Source organism: Triticum dicoccoides, chromosome 2A (genome assembly GCF_002162155.2).
Source record: "Triticum dicoccoides isolate Atlit2015 ecotype Zavitan chromosome 2A, WEW_v2.0, whole genome shotgun sequence".
Taxonomy (NCBI): Eukaryota; Viridiplantae; Streptophyta; class Magnoliopsida; order Poales; family Poaceae; genus Triticum; species Triticum dicoccoides.
In genome coordinates this window covers 627308242-627329680 of record NC_041382.1, presented here as the reverse complement: position 1 = coordinate 627329680, position 21439 = coordinate 627308242, and the positions used below count along the sequence as shown (strand labels likewise).

At 51.7% G+C, this 21439-nt stretch overlaps 1 protein-coding gene across 1 annotated transcript; it reads left to right on the top strand.

The window, feature by feature from the left end:
* Window positions 1–3690: 3690 nt before the first annotated feature.
* LOC119355849 (probable methyltransferase At1g27930) lies at window positions 3691–4999 on the top strand. The gene has a single exon (XM_037622735.1). The coding sequence runs from the start codon at window positions 3824–3826 to the stop codon at window positions 4709–4711; it is 888 nt and encodes a 295-aa protein (XP_037478632.1). The 5' UTR covers window positions 3691–3823; the 3' UTR covers window positions 4712–4999.
* The last annotated feature ends 16440 nt before the right edge of the window (window positions 5000–21439 follow it).

Below are 21439 nucleotides of genomic sequence, written 5' to 3'. Positions count from 1 at the left end.
AGGGGAAGAGTCATCAACTTCCTTTTTCGGAGTCCAGTCGTGAGGTGAAACATCCTTTAGAACTTGTGTTTTCAGATGTATGGGGTCCTGCTCAGACTTCTGTCAGTGGTCATAATTACTATATCAGTTTCGTTGATGCTTATAGTCGCTTTACCTGGCTTTACCTTATTAAACGCAAATCTGATGTGTTTGATATTTTTGTTCAGTTTCAAAAACATGTTGAACGTCTTCTCAAGCACAAAATTGTTCATGTCCAGTCAGACTGGGGGGGCGAGTATCGCAACCTCAACTCTTTCTTTCAGTCGCTTGGGATAGCTCATCGTTTAGCATGTCCACATACACATCAGCAGAATGGTTCAGTCGAACGTAAGCATCGTCATATTGTTGAAGCTGGTCTTACTCTTTTGGCCCATGCATCTGTTCCGTTTCGGTTTTGGAGTGATGCTTTCACCACTGCATGCTTTCTTATCAACCGTACTCCTACTCGTGTTTTAAACATGAAGACTCCCATTGAGGTTCTCCTTAATGAACAACCTGATTATACCTTTCTCAAGGTATTTGGGTGTGCTTGCTGGCCGCAACTTCGTCCATATAACAAGCGCAAGCTTGAGTTTCGTTCTAAGAAGTGTGTTTTTCTTGGCTATAGCTCTCTTCATAAAGGTTACAAATGTCTTCATGTTCCCACTAATCGTGTCTATATATCTCGGGACGTCGTGTTTGATGAGCATGTTTTTCCCTTTGCCAACCTTCCTGTGTCCATTGTCGAACCACCATCCCTGCATTCATCCTCTGTTGCTTCTGACCAATTTGGAGGATTCACCATCATCATCGTCGTCTTCTGGTGGGCACGTCGATCGCCCTATGTTGCATGGCATCGATTTGCGTGCCCATGCATGGTCACCCGACGAGCCCGTCGCGCCGAGCATCTCCACTGCTCGGTCCGTTTCGCCAGCGGTCGCCGAGTCGACCGCGGCTCGGCCCGTCACGCCGTCTTCGCCTGCGGCTCGGCCCGTCACGCCGTCTTCGCCCGCGGCTCGGGTCCTCACGTTGCCTTCATCAGCGGATCGGCCCGCGACACCAGCCGCGCCACGGCCCACTATGCCGAGCTCGCCATCGGCCCGGTCTGTGATGCCGGAGTCGCCAGCTGCTTCGTCTGCTCTGCCGGTTTCGTCGGTGGGTCGGCCTTCTTCGCCAACCGAGTCCGAGGCTACCGTGACTGGCTCCTCGTCACCGGCTGACTCGTCAACGTCGCCGTCCTCCAGCCCGTTGCAGGCTGCTCCGTCGACCTCGGTGGTTCCTGTGTCCCGACCACATACACGCAGTCGCAGTGGCATTTTCAAACCTAAGGAACGTAAGGATGGTACGGTTGCTTGGTTGGCTGCTTGTTTGGCTGCTGCTGTTGCGGATCCATCTTCTGAGCCTCGCTCATATCAGGCTGCCCTGCGCATTCCACATTGGCGAGAGGCTATGGAGCAGGAGTTTCATGCTCTTCTTCGTAACAAGACATGGACTCTCGTTCCACCACCACCACGGGTAAATGTTATTGACTCAAAATGGGTATTCAAAGTGAAGAAGCATTCGGATGGATCTATTGAGCGTTACAAAGCGCGACTTGTTGCTCGCGGTTTTCGGCAGCGTCATGGTCTTGACTATGAGGACACCTTCAGTCCCGTCGTCAAGCCTACCACTATTCGGCTTCTTCTCTCCATTGCTGTTTCTCGTGGTTGGTCACTTCGTCAACTTGATGTGCAGAATGCTTTTCTACATGGATTTTTGGAGGAAGAGGTTTATATGAAACAGCCGCCTGGTTTCTCTGATCCTGATCGTCTTGACTATATCTGTCGTCTTTCCAAAGCACTATATGGTTTGAAGCAAGCTCCTCGTGCCTGGCATGCCCGCCTTGCCTCTGCCCTTCGTGCTCATGGGTTTGTGCCGTCTACTGCTGACACTTCGTTATTTCTTCTACAGAAGCCAGAAGTCACTATGTATCTTTTGGTATATGTCGATGATATTATCCTTGTCAGCTCTTCTCAGTATGCTGCTGATGCTCTTGTCTGCTCTCTTGGTGCTGATTTTGCGGTCAAAGATCTTGGAAAGCTTCACTACTTTCTTGGAGTTGAGGTCACTTCTCGTGCTACTGGTCTTGTCCTTACGCAGAAGAAGTACTCCTTGGAGTTGTTACAGAGAGCTGGCATGCTGAAGTGCAAACCGACCACCACACCCATGTCGTCTACCGACAAGATAACAGCTGTTGATGGTGAGCTTTTGTCTCCTGCGGATGCCACAGAGTACAGGAGCATTGTTGGTGGACTTCAGTACTTGACGATCACGAGACCAGATATCTCTTATGCTGTTAACAGGGTTTGTCAGTATCTTCAGGCTCCCAGAGATACTCATTGGGCTGCTGTTAAACGCATTCTTCGTTATGTTCAGTTCACCCTGACATTTGGTATGCATATTCGGCCGACTTCCTCTCGGGTCCTTTCGGCCTTCTCTGATGCAGATTGGGCTGGTAGCCCAGATGACAGGCGATCCACGGGGGGTTATGCAGTATTCTTTGGCTCTAATTTGATCGCCTGGAGTGCTCGGAAACAGGCTACTGTGTCACGTAGCAGTACTGAAGCTGAGTACAAGGCTGTGGCTAATGCTACTGCAGAGATTATTTGGGTGCAGTCTTTGCTTCAGGAGTTGGGTTTGTCTCAACCACAGCCTCCTATTCTTTGGTGTGATAACATCAGTGCTACATACCTTTCTGCAAATCCAGTATTTCATGCCCGAATGAAACACATTGAAGTTGACTATCACTTTGTACGGGAACGTGTATCACAGAAGCAACTCCAGATCAAGTTTATCTCATCTAAGGATCAACTTGCAGACATCTTCACTAAGCCTTTACCGTTGCCACAGTTTGAGGCTTGTAGGCGCAATCTTACCCTTCTCAGTTCTTTAGAAAGTGGCTAAGATTGAGGGAGGGTGTTAGACTATGTATAGCTTCTGTACCTATGTACGTATATGGTACATATTGTAACACAACCATTATATATAATGAGATAAGCCACCCCTAGAGGGTTGTGCTGGTTCCCCAAAACTTATTGTCTTACACCACTCCCTGCCACGGCTCCTCCCCACCGCATGTGCTCCTCCCCACCGCGCGCACTCCTCCTTTGCCGCGGCTCCTCTTCGTCGTTGCCGCTGCCGCCATTCATCTCTCCTCTGGATCCGGCAGTGAACGGTGAAAGCAATTCAGCTCAAAAGTTTTCGCTGTTGACCTTGTAAGATGATGCGCGCAGAGATTTGTGCTGCTGATCAGACGACTACAAGGACGTTCGGGCGTCCAGCCCAGGTACCTGATGTGAGGTACTTATCATTTGGATTATTATATTTTGAGACTCCGAATAAACAAGCAACGAATTCCATCTAAAAAAGAACACAAGAATAAACCTACATACTACTCTCTCCGTTTCAAATTACTCGTTGAAGAAGTAAATGTATCTAGAACTAAAATACATCTAGATACATCCATACATGTGTAAAGTAATTCGGAACGGAGTGAGTACCAAATAAACCCACTGCTGGGCCACTTGGCCATATGCATCAATGTAGGTAGAGATTCCCTAATGCTAAAAGAAAGAAAATTGCGATAAAGTCGTTGCCTTGTCGGCGGGGTAGTACTACGACATTGGGACGGGAAAAGAAAGCAAGGTGCGGTATCGTGCAGCGAAGGGGATGCCACGTCGTGCTCCGCTGCTCGCGCTAAATATGGAGTATTGTCCAATCCCCACCTCACACAGCACACACGCACTGCGCGCCGGCGAGCCACGCAATGAAGCCCCCCGGCCGCCTCGCCACTGCCGCTGCAGCGGCATTGCTCGTCGCCACGTCGCTGCTGGTCGCCACCCTCCTCACCTCGCCGCTGCCGCTGCTGCCGTTGCTCCCGTGCCTGCCCGGCGTCCTAGCCCCCTCGGGCGTCGGGTACGAGCCTTCAGGCCTCGCCGCGCTCGCCGACGCCGCCGTGTACTACGCCAGCACGCGCACCGTCCCGCAGCAGTCGCGCGCCGAGATCTCCCTCTCTCTCGACGTGCTGCGCCGCCGCGCGCCGATCCGGCTGCTGGTGTTCGGCCTCGGCCACGACTCGCGGCTTTGGCACGCGCTCAACCCCGGCGGCGTCACGGTCTTCCTGGAGGAGGACCCGGAGTGGTACCGCATCGTGCGCGCTAAGTCGCCGTTCCTGCGCGCCCATCTGGTCACCTACCGCACGCGGATGGAGCACGCCGACCTCCTCTTCGACTCCTACAAGAACTTCTCCTCCTGCGTCCCGGGCGCCGGGGCCGAGGCCGCCGACGCCCCCGTGCAGGTCCGCGACAACGCGGCGTGCCCGCTGGCGCTGCACAACCTGCCGCCGGAGGTGTACGAGAACGAGTGGGACATGCTCATGCTGGACGCGCCCAAGGGGTACTTCGCGTCGGCGCCTGGCAGGATGGCGGCGATTTGGACGGCGGCGGCAATGGCGCGGGCGAGGCGCGGCGAGGGGGACACCGACGTGTTCCTGCACGACGTGGACCGCAAGGTGGAGAAGAAGTACGCCGAGGAGTTCCTCTGCGACATGTTCCGGGTGGGAAGGGCCGGCCGGCTCTGGCATTTCAGCATCCCGCCGGTGTCACGGCGGGGGAACACGACGGCGTCCGGCGGTGGCAAGAGGCCTTTTTGCTGACGATGCAAATTCCCGAGCGGTTTGAAAATGGCATTGTTGCTGTTCAGTCATGTTCGTCTTGTGTGTTGAGCACAGCACATGTCACATGTGTGCTTAGTTTTGCCTGTTGCGCAATAAGGAACCTCACACGTGCTTCGCTTGTGGGGAGGTGCGTCGCAGAAGTGGGCCGCATGGACAAGATCTTGTCGTGGGATGGCATGACAGATACAGATCGTGGCATAAATGGGTCATGTTAGTGGTTGTTTGGAAGCTAATGAGGATTTGTAGAAAAATGAGTTGATTTTTAGACAGACCGGTTTTATCAAATTTATTTAGTGATTTTTGTAAAAAAAAGGTGAAACAATCAGTTATATGGAAATTATGTTTGGGGTTAAAAAGCGCAAAACTAGTCCACCGAGTTCGATGTTTGGATTTTTTGACGTTGTAGCATGACGCTATCTCACACCCAGGACCGTCTGTCCGGACGATGACGCAAGATGGTAACTATTCGGTCAACTCCTGCTACGGCGCGCTGTTCTTCGGTTCCACCTTGGCACCGCACGGGCACCAGATCTGGAAAACATAAGGTGTCACTCTGGATCAAGTTCTTTGTGTGGCCGACGAACCTTGACTGGTGCTGGACTTCGATGAGATCGACTCATCATGGGTTGCCTCACGCCGACTCATGCGCCCTTCGCGGCCAGGAGCGGGAGACCACGCATCACCTCCTTATTGGGTGTCCCTTCTTTCGACAGGTTTAGCATGATCTTGTGTGTTGTGCTACCGTTCCTGCACTGATCGGAGATGTGGACTTTCTACTCTACCGGGCTTCCATTACTTCCACATCGCTTGTCGGCCATTAAAAGTGCCTAGCGTCATTGGTGATTCTCATGGCATGGTCCATCTGGTGCTTCCAGAACATGTGTCCGTTCGACAATGCGCGCCCCCTCGCCCTGCAACTCATGTTGGCGATCTAGGAAGAAGCGAAGGCTTGGGCTCTCGCAGGTGCCCACGGGTTATTGTTAATCACTTAGTGCCATCCTTGCGCAGGGTTGGGCAACACAGGTCTCTACTCTCATGCTCTAGGTTATGTCGTTCACGGGTACAATGATTGTGAGATGTTCCCATATGACCTTCACTTTCTATCCATCATTGAAATGATACTAAAGTCTTGCGTATTAGTGAAAAATGTTTGGATTTTCTGAACAGCAAAAAATGCTCCATGTTTGGATTCAGATTCAACCTATTCTGTTGTCTCGTCACCATCTCGACACTTTCCCCATTTTGTCAATTAATTGACACATCCCAAAGATGCAACATTCTACCCCTCATCGTCGATAGATCATGCAGCCACCCCAACTTCTCGGTAGATCGCCCCCACTTGTCTACTATTCATTCGTCTTCACTGGTCCCCGCACAGGCTCTTGTCGACAAGCTCAGTCCAAAAGCCTGGAGCCCTTCAACACTGGCCATCAAGATGAACCTGGGATGACATGTGCCCAATACCGTAGACCAGGCTGTTCAAATATAGTTTTACACTCTGCAGGAGTTCTACACTTTCCCACACCATGGACTTATCCAATGAATTCGTCTATCACACAATACCATTATCATGTCACTGACATACCCCCAAGAAGTGATATCATGGAGAACAAATTCTAGGCCTTAGGGCCTACCAAAGGCTTTACCACTAAGGTGGTCCCAAATATTCCACTTGGGATCATTTTATTTATAATGTGTGAACCATGTCGTTCCTAGGAGCTCGGAATTAGACCCGGTTACCGGGCCAGTGTTGCACACCCTTCTAATTCTTCCAACTATTGTGACACTAATAGGAGTGTGTGCATATACTAAGTTAAGGCCTTCCCAGATCAGGCAAATGTGGTTGCATGTGGAAAGTTCGACTCGGTGGCACCATGATTGGACCAAGATAATGAAGTATTTGGTTAATAAGTTCTTTGTGAAACATATGCTTAATCAAGTCATACTCAAATGAGTAAAGCTGCACAACTATCTTAAAGTACTAATATTCATGTTATTACTCAAATACTTATGTGGTACATTTTTATTAACATGAATGATATGATCATGCATCAATGCAATTGTCTAAGCAAGGTATTCATCATGGAAGGACAGAAACATATGCATGCACAATAGAAAAATATAACCATAATAATTTAATGAAACAAATGCAAATATGCTCTAAAATGCACATATGAACTATATCTTCAACAAGTTAGCAAGCAATGGTAGTGTGGCTTGCCTTGGTGAAGGTGCGGCAAAGATACTCTGGATCTTCACCGCCAAGCTCTTCTTCCTTTGTGAAAATATATTTGGAAGCCATTTGTGAATACCACATAAAGCCAAATTGTAATGGGCTTGGACCCAATCGTGCAACCAACATGGACATGCATTTTTTATGTACGAGGAACAATGAACAAAACAAACAAAGCTAAGGACTAGCGGTCCAGTTGTACACCCAGTTGGGTGAGCTGCATGGCCAGGAGGGCCTGTTCGGTAGCTGAGTGCCCAGTGGCTCCAAAACTGTTGCTATTGTTGTTGTACACCGGCATGGACAGGGGGCCTTGTTTGGTAGTAGCTAGGTGACCCTAGTGGATCCAAAACTGTTGTTGATGTTGTTGTACACCGACATGGCTAGGGGCCCCCTGTTTGGCAGCAGCTGGGGCCCACCAGCGGCTCCAAAACTGTTGTTGTTGCTGCTGTACATCAGCAGTACCCTGCCTACGAGGAGGGCCAGGGGAGCATACAGCCGGGTGAGCCCAGCCCTGCACTAGTGGCAGCAGCAGGGGATGCACACCGCACATCCACGACCAACTCCTTTTCCAGCCTAGTGTGTTGGAGGCCTTATCGGGGGTTGTTGCTTCAAGGCTTACGACTTATGTTGCCACGGATGACACTATTGTTAATAATGTGTTATTTAAATTCAGTACTACCAAGAATCATCCAAAGAGGAAGGGGAGGAAATATAGAAGGAAGGTATGATGGAGAGATTGGAGGATGCTCGCAGGAAAATTTTAGGTAAAAAAGGAGACACCTATCCGATGTTCGCCCGATGGAAACCGACTTAGAATTTTCTTTTGATAAAACTATGGATAGTTATGAGCGCATGCTATACGGTGATGTCAGCATTTCTTCTAAGAGAGTATGTGCGGGTAGAGTGGAAGCAGTGAAGGATGCTGATGGTGCTATCACACATGTAGCAAAGGAGATGGAGGAGAGGGACGGGGATTATGTGTAGTAGTGAGGGGAGTCGATTGGAGAAGAAAAGGGAGATAATGGCGCAATGGCGGCCTCCAAGGAGGAGGTTCGCCAGGCCAAATGAAAATCCTAGGCTGGAACTACCGTGGTTTGCTCTCCCCCACGGCAGTTCGTGAGCTCCTGGAGCTCCAAGAATGGGTGTGTCCAGAGTTAGTTTTTTTAATCTCAGTTGCCTAAATAAAATAAAGGTTGACGAGCTACGTTGTGTAAGTTAGGGTTTAGTTGAATGTTTTTATCTGAGAGTGATGGTAAGGCCGGTGGACTTGTATTCTATTATCAGAAAGAGAATAGAGTTGAGTTGAATTATCTATCTCTGTATTTTATTGATGTGATGTTTATGAATGAGAATAATGTGGATTGGCAATTTACGGGATTTCATGGTCATCTGGCTTGGAATGAAACACACTTATCTTGGACAAACCTCCGCAATCTACATGCTCGTGCTTCTTACACTTGGGTTGTTATTGGAGATTTCAATGAAATTATGCACTCTCATGAAAAGGATGGAGGTAATCCAAAACCAAATGCAATGAGGCAAGAGTTTTGGAATTGTTTGGGAGACTGTAGCTTACAAGATTTGGTGTATATTAGCGACATTTTCACCTTGAGGAGAGGGGATATTAGGGAAATACTTGATAGGGTTGTATGTAATGTGGAATGGTCGACCATTATCAATGAGGAATATATGCATTCAGACCATCGCCCCTTGATCCTTGACACAAAATATTTTGATGGGAATATTTTCAATTGCCCAAAAGGCCGTGTGAAGCAATTTGAAGTGAGATGGCTCAAAGAAGAGACAGTTGGGGAAATTGTGCGCACGGCATGGGAAAAGGCTAAATTAGCGGACGTTGGTCCTTTTCTCGCTACACGTACATGAGCGGTGCAGGCTGACCTACACACATGGGACTGTGAGATTCTAAAAGGACCAAAACAAAGAATTAATAGATTAAAAAGGGAATTAGAGAAATTGAGGCATGGACCTATGAATGCGGAGTCTCACTCCAGCCAGAAGGAAGTTCTTGTTGGAAATATGCCCTAGAGGCAATAATAAAATGGTTATTATTATATTTCTTTGTTCATGATAATTGTCTATTGTTCATGCTATAATTGTGTTATCCGGAAATCGTAATACATGTGTGAATACATAGACCACAACACGTCCCTAGTGAGCCTCTAGTTGACTAGCTCGTTGATCAAAAGATAGTCATGGTTTCCTGACTATGGACATTGGATGTCATTGATAACGGGATCACATCATTAGGAGAATGATGTGATGGACAAGACCCAATCCTAAGCATAGCTCAAAGATCATGTAGTTCGTTTGCTATAGCTTTTCCGAATGTCAAGTATCATTTCCTTAGACCATGATATTGTGCAACTCCCGGATACCGTATGAGTGCTTTGGGTGTGCCAAACGTCACAACGTAACTGGGTGACTCTAAAGGTACACTACAGGTATCTCCAAAAGTGTCTGTTGGGTTGGCATGAATCGAGACTGGGATTTGTCACTCCGTATGACGGAGAGGTATCTCTAGGACCACTCAGTAATGCATCATCATAACGAGCTCAATGTGACCAAGTGGTTGATCATGGGATCATGCATTACGGTACGAGTAAAATGACTTGCCGGTAATTAGATTGAACGAGGTATTGGGATACCGACGATCGAGTCTCGGGCAAGTAACATACCGATTGACAAAGGGAATTGTATATGGATTGATTGAATCCTCGACATCGTGGTTCATCCGATGAGATCATCGAGGAGCATGTGGGAGCCAACATGGGTATTGTCGGTGTCAAAACTGGCGGATCTCGGGTAGGGGGTCCCGAACTGTGCGTCTAGGCCGGATGGTAACAGGAGGCAAGGGACACGAAGTTTTACCCAGGTTCGGGCCCTCTTGACGGAGGTAAAACCCTACGTCGTGCTTGATTAATATTGATGATATGGGTAGTACAAGAGTAGATCTACCACGAGATCAAAAGAGGCTAAACCCTAGAAGCTATCCTATGGTATGATTGTTAATCTGTATGTTGACCTACGGACTAAAACCCTCCGGTTTATATAGACACCGGAGAGGGTTAGGGTTACACAAAGTCGGTTACAATGGTAGGAGATCTACATATCCGTATCGCCAATCTTGCCCTCCACGCCAAGGGAAGTCCCTTCCGGACACGGGACGAAGTCTTCAATCTTGTATCTTCATAGTCCAGGAGTCCGGCCGAAGGTATAGTCCGGCTATCCGAACACCCCCTAATCTAGGACTCCCTCAGTAGCCCCTGAACCAGGCTTCAATGACGACGAGTCCGGCGCGCAGATTGTCTTCGGCATTGCAAGGTGGGTTCCTCCTCCAAGTACTTCATAGAAGATTTTGAACACAAAGACAGTGTCCGGCTCTGCAAAATAAGTTTCCACATATTGCCATAGAGAGAATAATATTTACACAAATCTAATCTGCTGACGTATTCCGTAGTGTGACACCCCACAGCCAAGCCTTTATCCGAATCGTTTTATTATCCCACCTCAGCGCGTCATGCGAGGCGGTTTCCTTGGCACGTCTTGTTAAAGCAAAGATTGTGTCCCCTTATTCCAGGATTCTCATCAATACGGGCGTGGGTAACCCAACCGCTTCTAGGACTCCTAGATTATAGGCAAGTCCAAACGGACACGGAGAGGACGCTTGATATTCACCCTCTTTATAAAGGGACAAGGCTTTTATTTTTTCCCTCCCGTGCTCAATCGAATCCTTCCCCAACCTCAAGCTCAAACGCCCAAAGTTCAGGTCAGGTGCTCCGAACCTTCAGTCATGTCCAGATCTAGCCTTCAAGGCCGATGGGTACCTTCCTCCGTCACGGAAGAAGACATCAAAAAGTTGAGGGAGGCCAGATATCTGACCGCCGAGATTTTGCATCGGCTGCCTCCCCAAGGGCAGGCCGTCCCCTCCCCCGAACCCAACGAGAATGTCGTGTTCGTCTCCCACTTCCTCCGAGGTCTAGGCCTTGCTCTCGATCCTTTTGTCGGGGGTTTGATGTTTTATTACGGGCTAGACTTCCATGATCTAGCTCCGGACTCCTTTCTTCATATCAGGACATTTATTGTCGTGTGCGAGGCCTTCCTCCGGGTTACCCCTCACTTTGGCCTATGGCTCAAGACCTTTGAAGTAAAGCCGAAGGTGATCGAGGGGCAACATGCAGCGTGCGGAGGTGCCTCAATACGCAAGATGACGGGAGCTCCGTGGCCCAAAGGTTCCATCCCAGAGGTGTTTGAATTGTGGCAACAGGAGTGGTTCTACATCACGGCTCCTAGAAGTGCCAAGTGGGCGGCCGCCCCTGTTTTCCGCCTGGTCCCTCCACCACAACTGATGTCATGGATCAGCAGAGGTCTGAGCTGGGGTCCAGCCAAGGACGTGCCTATACTGCAAAGCCGCATTCGAGATCTGTTCAATGGAGATTTTAGTTTGGTTGCGGTAATACAAGTTATGCTGGTTCGGCAAGTCAGCCTTGCAAAAGCCGGCCCCTTCGCTTGTGGGAGTTCAATCCTGAGGGACCGCGTGTCATTCAAAATTTCCTCGGCCTACCGCACGAGGAGATGTACAAGTCGTTCTTCGGACCTCAGGTAGAGTGTCCGGAAATCACCAAGGACGTGGGCCTGAGTAGTAACCGCGCCGCCGAACAGGTATGGAATCTTCCGGCCGAACATACTATCTCTCATTTGTTACAAAGTTATTTCTGAGAGTTTGCTTTTTGACCAGGACTGGCTAACAAAGGCGAAGTTGATTCGGTGTTCGGCCCCCCTCCCTGAGGGTTTGGAAAATCCGGTATTGGAAAAGATGCTCCAGATCGCACCTTGCCCGGAGCCCTTCAAGGAAGATACTGTGGAGGATAATACGAGCGGACGCGGGCCCCCAACGCTGCCCATTCAAACCGAGGGAGTGAGCGTCTCCATGAAGGAAGACGACCAGAAGAGGAAAAGGACTGCGCCTGGGGATTCAGAAGCCGAAGCTTCCAAACGGGAGAAGAAGTCTCCCACAGAGGGTCCTACCTTGGGGGGGTGCTATTGCCGCACAAAGTCCGCGGGGGGATCAATTCTCCCGTGAGTCGTAAGTGACCCGAAATACTTTGATAGTACAGATATGCCATTTTTTCTGAAAAAATAACCACCGCATATATCTTTGCAGTTCAGGCCTTAGCCCCTCTCAAATGAGCTCGTCTTTGGGGGATCTTCTTCCAGATATGATGGAGAGCGAAACGCCTCCTCCGGACTCCTCCGCTCCGGAAGCGGGCGACCCTGAAGTGTCGTCGCGGAGGGCCTCTCTGAGTCCGGTGAGGCCAGAAGATAATCCCATTGACCCCCAAAGCTCCCAGTGTCCAGCTCCTGAAGAGAGCAGACAAAAGAGTCCGGCACCGTCTAGTGTGCGATCGGATGTTCTAAGGGAGTTGGTGGGGCGAGCGGCCATCTCAGATGAACACCATGTGCTGATGAATACGGTGATGAAGAGAATCTCATCTGCCGAAACCGGATTGCATGAAGCTTTTATGAGTCTACTGACAGGCTTTGAGGTACGTAAAAGAATGTATGATAGTCCTGCACATGCTAGGTGTGCCCTGTGTAGATAGTAGCCCCTGAGACTCTGGTTGTCGTCGGAGACGACGACGAACAGAGGATCATATTCCCAGGTAATAACCATACTGCCTCTATGTGCAGGTGATGGAAGCTCCGGTGGCTAGCCGGACTAGCGAGTTTGCCCATTTAAAACGGCAGTTGGATGCGGCAGACGCCGACATCGAGCTTGTTAACAAAAGGCTTGATGAGGCACAGGGTAAGTGTCATTATCTGGTAAACGCCACATAGGAAGAGCAACATGATGCCAGTATCTTTAATATGTTGTGACTGCAGATGGAGCTGCCACTGTTGAAGCCTTGCGAGCATGATACAAGTCATTGTTTGGACCTCAGGTGGAGTGTCCGGAAATCATCGAGGACGTGTGCCTGAGTAGTAACCACGCCACCGAATAGGAAAGGCATCTTCTGGCCGAACATACTATCTCTCCTTTGTTACAAAGTTATTTCTGAGAGTTCGCTTTTTGACCAGGACTGGCTAACAAAGGCGAAGTTGATTCGGTGTTCGGCCCCCCTCCCTGAGGGTTTGGAAAATCCGGTATTGGAAAAGATGCTCCAAACCGCACCTTGCCCGGAGCCCTTGAAGGAAGATACTGTGGAGGATAATATGGGCGGACGCGGGTCCCCAACGCTGCCCATTCTGACCGAGCGAGCGAGCGTCTCCGTGAAGGAAGACGACCAGAAGAGGAAAAGGACTGCGCCCGGGGATTCGGAAGCCGAAGCTTCCAAACGGGAGAAGAAGTCTCCCACAGAGGGTCCTACCTTGGGGGCGCTGTTGCCACACAAAGTCCGCGAGGGGATCAATTCTCCCGTGAGTCGTAATTGACCCGAAATACTTTAATAGTACAGATATGCCATCTTTTTCTTCTGAGAAAATAACCACCACATATATCTTTGCAGTTCGGGCCTTAGCCCTCTCAAATGAGCTCATCTTCGGGGGATCTTCTTCCAGAGATGATGGAGAGTGAAACGCCTCCTCCGGACTCCTCCGCTCCGGAAGCGGGCGACCCTGAAGTGTCGTCGCGGAGGGCCTCTCTGAGTCCGGTGAGGCCAGAAGATAATCCCATTGACCCCCGAAGCTCCCAGTGTCCGGCTCCAGAAGGGAGCAGACAAAAGAGTCCGGCACCGTCTAGTGTGCGATCGGATGTTCTGAGGGAGTTGGTGGGGCGAGCAGCCATCTCAGATGAACACCGTGTGCTGATGAATACGGTGATGGAGAGGATATCGTCCGCCGAAAGCGGATTGCATGAAGCTTTTATGAGTCTACCGACAGGCTTTGAGGTACGTAAAAGAATGTATGATAGTCCTGCACATGCTAGGTGTGCCCTGTGTAGATAGTAGCCCCTGAGACTCTGGTTATCGTCGGAAACGACGATGAACAGAGGATCATATTCCCAGGTAATAACCATACTGCCTCTATGTGCAGGTGATGGAAGCTCCGGTGGCTAGCCGGACTAGCGAGTTTGCCCATTTAGAACGGCAGTTGGGTGCAGCAGACACCGACATCGAGCTTGTTAACAAAAGGCTTGACGAGGCACAGGGTAAGTGTCATTATCTGGTAAACGCCACATAGGAAGAGCAGCATGATGCCAGTATCTTTAACATGTTGTGACTGCAGATGGAGCTGCCACTGTTGAAGCCTTGCGGTCAGAACTTGCCCGAGCCAAGGAACAAGCGAGGTTGGGTAATGCGGCTGCTTTGAAGGCGGCCGAAGAGTTGCAAGCCGAGAAGGCCGCGCATGGCGAGAGCCGAGACAAGATGGCCATAGAATTAAAAGCTGCTGCCGACCATTGCCGGGTTCTTGAAGAGGAAAACCAAGCGAAGGCATCGTACCTTGAGAAGGCTGCTGCAACGAAAAAGGACCTCCGCTCTGCTATGAGGGCAAAGAAGGAGGAACTGCGAGAAGCTAGGGATATTGTAGCTGGGAAATCCTTTATGTTGCGGAGGAAGTTCGGAGATCCACGGTATGCCCATCTGGATCGACTGTGGAGTTCGGAGGATGTATATATGCATTTGGCGGCGAGCGCTGCCGATGCGGCCAAGTATTTCCAGGGTCAGACGGACCGTGAAGTAGACCAGCTGTTTTGGAGACAATTCCATTCTCCCGAGCGTCCGCTTTCATTGACTGACCAATTAGCCAAATGGGCCGAACTAAATAGGTTGTCCGGACTCGCCATAAGGTCTGTTGTTGATCAGCTATGGCCGGAAAGGCCAAAACCGAACAACTATTTCAGCTTGGTGCAGGAGTTCCTTGACGTGGTGCCGTGCATTAATGCAATGAAGAGGTCGGCGTGCATAGAGGGCGCACGGATGGCATTTCCCCGTGTTAAAGCATACTGGGCGGAGATGGATGCTACCACTGTTGCAGCGCGGGATTCGGCCATAGGTCGAATGGCTGCTGAGCACTACTTTGAAGAAGTTCTTGAGGGTGCTCGTTTGATAGAGACCCAGTGCTCAAAAAGTATTATGTTTGAGTGATATGTAATCTCATTGTAAGCGAAATGCTTTTATAAATTTTTATAAGGCTATTTTTATACTTTTGCCTGAAAGTAATATGATGCTTCCTGGGCGGCCGTTTATGTATACATGTGTATAACTTGAAAGATTGCAACCGTCGGCTTCAACCCTCACGCATATAATGCGGAGGTGCTCGCAAAAAACACGCGTGCACACTTAACCCAACGTCTTGGTCCTATTAAGGAGGTGATAGCGGAGCGAGCGAGGCAACCGGACTATAATGCTTTAGCACTTTCACTTAGCCATAGGAGTTTGACAGTGCGGCTACTAGATAGCCCCTGGTGGCTCCGCACTCTCCCGATCCCGGGGTGCATACATGCCTGGCCGGAAAATGGCCCTTTGTTAAGGCGGGGGAATTCTAACATTCCAACAGGTCATCGAGTGGTTGACCAGTCTCACGCTATATCATGACAGTCAGTTTTCGGCTTTCTCTACTGAGGTGCTCGTCCGGATGAACCAGGGCATAATCGCAGTAGTTCTCCTGGTGCTACCTTAGCCGGTAAAGCGGAACGTAAGGCACCAAAACACAGGAGCCGGGCAAACCCAACATTTGACCAAAGACAATGATTCGGAGCTGATGCATATAAGGCCAAACTCGCGACGCCGAACACTCCCTAAGGTATTCGGTCTTTGTGGTATAAACCGGGCCTAAATAATGGCCTTTGTAAGAAGCCCCTTGTGTCCAGGTACGTGCATTGTTCTGACGTGGCTGCATGCCAAGACGTCAGCATCCTTCTCAACGGTGGATATCTATCAACAAGAGATAGTAAAAAAGGTTTATGCAGGGTCTTAATCTAAAAAGAATCCTTGGAGCGGGTCCCTGCTGCACGTGTGCGCCTGTGTCTCCGTGGTGCCGTATCCTGGACGGGTGTAGCACGATGATCGTCTGTAAAAGAGAGGAATTTAGGTGAAATTTGTCGTGCAAAAGGATAGTTTTTAAAGAAACCATGTATAATTCAAGATGAGAAGAAATTGCCACTTGTCTGCGCGCGTTGAGCCCCTTGTATGGACAAATAGGGGTGTAACCATTTATTCGGTATAAATAGCGGCGCCGGACTTGATTAGTTGTGTCTGAGGTCTTGACGACCTATTGGATGCTTTCACTGGTCCGGGCGCCTTTAGTGTGCAGCCGCACTCTGTTCGGCGCGCAGAGATCGCTTGATATTTCCGTTCACTGAAATGATTCCTTGTGGACCGGGCATCTAGAGTGTGAGGGAGGCGTAGTGTGGTATTGCATTAAAGCGAGCGAAAGCTTCACGTCCGAGCAGTGCTTGGTAGCCACTTTGGAACGGAGCGATGTGGAAGGTTAAATGCTCGCGACGGAAGTTATCGGGGGAGCTGAATATAACTTGTAGTAGGAGGGAGCCCGTACAACGAGCCCCTGGGCCTGGTGTTACTCCTTTAAAGGTATTATTGCTATGGCGAATTTTTGTTGGGTCTAACCCCATCCCGCGGATTGTATCCTGATATATTAGGTTTATAGTGCTGCCACCGTCCATCAAGACTCGTGTGAAGTGATATCCTCCAATTGCTGGGTCTAATACCAGGGCAGCCCATCCTGCGCGTCGGATACTTGCTGAGTAATCGCGATGGTCGAAAGTGATCGGTTGAGACGACCAGTGCTAGGACTTCGCGGTGACAGGCACTCAGGATGGGGTGTCCGGATATGAAGATACAAGATAAGGGGGTGTCCGGATAGCCGGACTATACCTTCGGCCGGACTCCTGGACTATGAAGATACAAGATTGAAGACTTCGTTCCGTGTCCGGAAGGGACTTTCCTTGGCGTGGATGGCAAGCTTGGCGATACGGATATGTAGATCTCCTACCATTGTAACCGACTTTGTGTAACCCTAACCCTCTCCGGTGTCTATATAAACCGGAGGGTTTTAGTCCGTAGGACAACATACAGATTAACAATCATACCATAGGCTAGCTTCTAGGGTTTAGCCTCTCTGATCTCGTGGTAGATCTACGCTTGTACTACCCATATTATCAATATTAATCAAGCAGGACGTAGGGTTTTACCTCCGTCAAGTGGGCCCGAACCTGGGTAAAACTTTGTGTCCCTTGCCTCCTGTTACCATCCGGCCTAGACGCACAGTTAGGGACCCCCTACCCGAGATCCGACGGTTTTGACACCGACATTGGTGCTTTCATTGAGAGTTCCTCTGTGTCGTCGCCATCAGGCTTGATGGTCCTACGATCATCAATAGCGATGCAGTCTAGGGTGAGACCTTCCTCCCCGGACAGATCTTTGTCTTTGGCGGCTTCGCACTGCGGGCCAATTCACTTGGCCATCTGGAGCAGATCAAAAGCTATGCCCCTGGCCTTCAGGTCAGATTTGGAAGTTTAAACTATACGGCTGACATCCGCGAGGACTTGATCTTTGACGGATTCGAGACACTACCGAGCGCGCCGCACTGTCACGACGAGCATGATCTAGCCCTGCCGCCGAACAGTGCCCTGGAGGCTGCACCCGCATCGGCTTCGACCCTTAATTTGGGGCCAACTGCGCCGACCGAGGATGGGTGGTTGGACGCCGCCTTAGGGGCTGCGATCCCAACGACGATCGAGCCGAACACCAGCCCCGCACTCCACGGGACTCGTGACTCCAAGGAGCTGGACTCCTCTCCGGACTCCGAACCCTCCGTGCCCCTGCCGATCGAATCCGATTGGGCGCCGATCATGGAGTTTACTACCGTGGACATCTTTCTGCACTCGCCTTTCGACGATATTCTGAAGACACTAAAGTCTCTCTCTTTATCAGGAGAGCCCTGGCCGGACTACGGCCAGCAAGGTTGGGATGCGAACAATGAAGAAATTCAAAGCCCACCCACCACCCACTTTGTAGCCACTGTCGATGATTTAACTGACACGCTCGACTTCGATTCCGAAGATATTGACGGTATGGACGTCGATGAAAGAGACGATGAAGAACCAGCGCCTACTAGGCCCTGGAAAGCCACCTCGTCATATGACGTACATATGGTGGACGCACCAAAAGATGACGACGAGGATCGGAAGGACGCACCAAAGGCTTGTTCCCTCGAAAAGCAGTAAAAGCGGAGACGCAAGCGCCGCCCCAAATCCCGCCTTGACAGAAATAACGATCACACAGACCCAGCGCTGGAGCAGGGCGAACCGCTGCTGGACAACGGCAATCCGGATAATCAAACCGAACAAACAAATTCTATCAAGGATAATGGTTCGGACGACATAACACCGGACAGACACCCGGAGCAGTAGAATGCCCATAAAAGGCTTGTTGCCACCGCGAGGAGTCTTAAAAAGAAGAAGCAAAGGCTCAAGGCTGCGCAAGACACACTCCAAATCAGATGGAGTAAAATACTCAACACAGCAGCGAGGTACGGCGACAATCGCCCCTCCAAAAGCTACCCAAAGCGGAAGCTGCTACCTGAATTCGATGAGGAGGCCTCAGACACCCCACAACCAAATATCAAAGCAGCCACCTGGCCGGATAGACGATGTCGGATTTCGGGTTCCGACAGACCCTTGAGGTTCGAACACTGTGGTGCGCGCGGAGATTTCGCCTCCTACCTACCTTCACCCCTCCGCCATGCTAGGATCTAAACTAAGGAAAGAACAACACAAGAGACACAGAGTTTATACTGGTTCGGGCCACCGTTGTGGTGTAATACCCTACTCCAGTGTGTGGTGTGTGGATTGCCTCTTGGGCTGATGATGATGAACAATACAAGGAAGAACAACCTCGCGAGGGTCTGTTCTTGGCTGAGGCGATGAACTGCTGGGAGGAGTTCAGCCACCTTTCTCTCTCTCTCTCTCTCTCTCTCTACCCTCCTTTGACCGACCCCCTTGCTCTATGGGTGGCTGGTCCTATTTATAGAGGCCCTGGTCCTCTTCCCAAATATTGAGCGGGAAGGAAGCCAACAATGGAGGGCTAATTTGAAGGGGGACAACAAGTATCAGCTATCCTGACAAAAGTAGTCTTCGCCTGCGCAAAGGTCTGGTGATGACGCCGTCTTGGGCTCCACGGTGACCTCTGTCTCGTAGTCCTCCTGGTCTTGGTCTCGTTGCACCGAAATGGCAACCTTTGCCTGATGCCTGGGTACTCCGCGGCTGCGCTTGCCCCCTTTGCACCAATGAGGAAAGGAGGACGCTGCGCGGGCTGGCACCCGCCTGGCGCCCTGAGTTGTCACGGCTTGCGTCATGGGCACCTCGTGAGGTACCCCGCCTTGATCTCTCCGCCTCCTCGTGAGCCAGCCTGACGAGGCCGTGCCTGAGGAAGCTTCGCGTCGTCCGCCCCGCGAGGCTTGGCCCCTCGCGAGGGTCTTGGGTTTGTGTTGGTGAAGATGGGCCGTGCTGGGCCCCCTTTTGAGCCACTCCGCAGGCCGCAGGCAAGTCTGGGGAACCCCGTTCCTAGAACGCCGACAGTAGCCCCCAGGCCTAAGGCGCGTCCGGACTTGGCCGTGCAGGGAGGCGAAAGGGCAAGAGCGAAGCGCCGCGGGCCCTAACAGCCTGCGGCCTTGGGCGCCGCATGGCGGTTGATTGGACGTGGGCGCCTCCACTTCCCCACGGTGCCTCGGCAACTGCACCGACTGGACAAGTCCCTGCATGCAAAACGAGTCATGATTACCTGCGATCGTGGAGGTCGGCGGTTGGCCTCCGCCGGCTATAAGTACGGGACGGCGTGCGCCCTTCCGGTTCATCTCCCCTTGCTTCTCCTTCTCCTTCATGGCCCCGTCGAGGAGGTTCTCGGCCGCGAAGAAGGGGAAGGCTTGCCAGGCAGAGCATGCCTCTCCCCTGCCCAAGCACGGCCGAGGGCGCCCCCGCAAACATCCTGTGGCCACCATGGCAGCTCCCCGCGGCCGCGGATACGCTTTCCAGCGCGGTGGCGGGCGGATTGCTGCGGCCGGGGGTGCGCTCCGGCTGCGCGTCCCCCTATGTCATGCTTTCGCGCTGCAGAGGTGCTGCCGGAGTTCGTCGTGTGGTCGGCGGAGCCGACTAGCACCTGGCTCCCACTTCCTCGCTTCCTCCTCGGCGAGCTCCCGGCCGGCGCCCCGGGCGGCCTCTGGCTTCAGGCCGACGGCTGCTGCAGCCGGGCCTCATGGGTTTCACTGGAGGTCTCCGCAGCCGGGAGCCTGGCCCTGGCCCGCGGTTGGCAGACGTTTGCCCGCGCGCGTGGCCTCGGCTGTCGGTGCACCCTATACTTCAGGTTCGATGGCGATGCCACCCTCTACGTGAGGGTGTTTGGGGAAGATGGTCGCCGCGCAGGGTGTTGCCCCGAGGGCGACGACCGCGGCTGGGAACCCGGCTCCGGCGATGATGGAGAGGACGGCGCTCGCGGGGCTGGCGGTGCTCAGGGTTCCTCAAGCTTCTCCGGTTCTTCTTCAGGCGTCGACTCTTCTAGTGGTGGCCGCAGCCAGCCCCCACACCGTCGTATCTGCTTGGGGGGGGGGTGGCGTGTCCGCCCACCGTCGCGCCTTGGCGAAGCGCGAGAGGGAGTCTGCCTGAGCTCCTGAGGCAGCTTGGGCTTCCCTGCGGGCCGGTGCGAGGCGAGCCGCACCAGATTTGTTCTTTCTCTTCCCTTTTCATGCGTAAAAAGGACAGCAGTGTGGTGCCCCGCGGGGGCGTGTATGGGTTATTGCTGTTAATTATCATTTTGCTTTCTTCCTCGTACCTTCCGACTATGTGCCCGCGCGTGGATGGTTCTCGGCCCCAGCCATGGGGGGCGACCGACCCAGGCCCTGTGTTTGTGTCGCAGTGCCCGAGGGGCACGGACTGGAGGGGTGCTCCTGCAAGGGGCCCAGGTCGCGAACCCTTTGAGTGACTAGGATAGGAACACTCGCGAGGGCGCTCGGCTCTCCCCCTCGCAAGGCCTTGCACAAGAGAAATCGAGACAGGAGCGTGAAAAGCCGAAGAACCGCAAGCCAAAGACGGCAACAACTTCAATAAAACTTCGAATGAAGAAGAACAAGCCAACTGCGGAAAGCAAATGAAAAGCCGCGTCCGGCACCTAGTCTAGTCTTCGACGTCTTCTCACCAGCGCGGAGCTAAGTGCTGCCACTGGGCATGGGAGGGAGCCCCAGGGCCTGAGGCCGGCGCTCCTGAGACTCCGGGGCGTGTACAGCCCCAACTCATTATTAGGTGAGAGTGTCACGGGCGGCGAGCTTCACAGGCATTCGCCTTGCTTCATAGGATCCGGGCCTTTTCCGAAACGGGATAGCTTCACAGGCATTCGCCTTGCTTCACAGGCTCCGGGCCTTTTCCAAAACGCGATAGCTTCACAGGCATTCGCCTTGCTTCACAGGCTCCGGGCCTTTTCCAAAACGCGATAGCTTCACAGGCATTC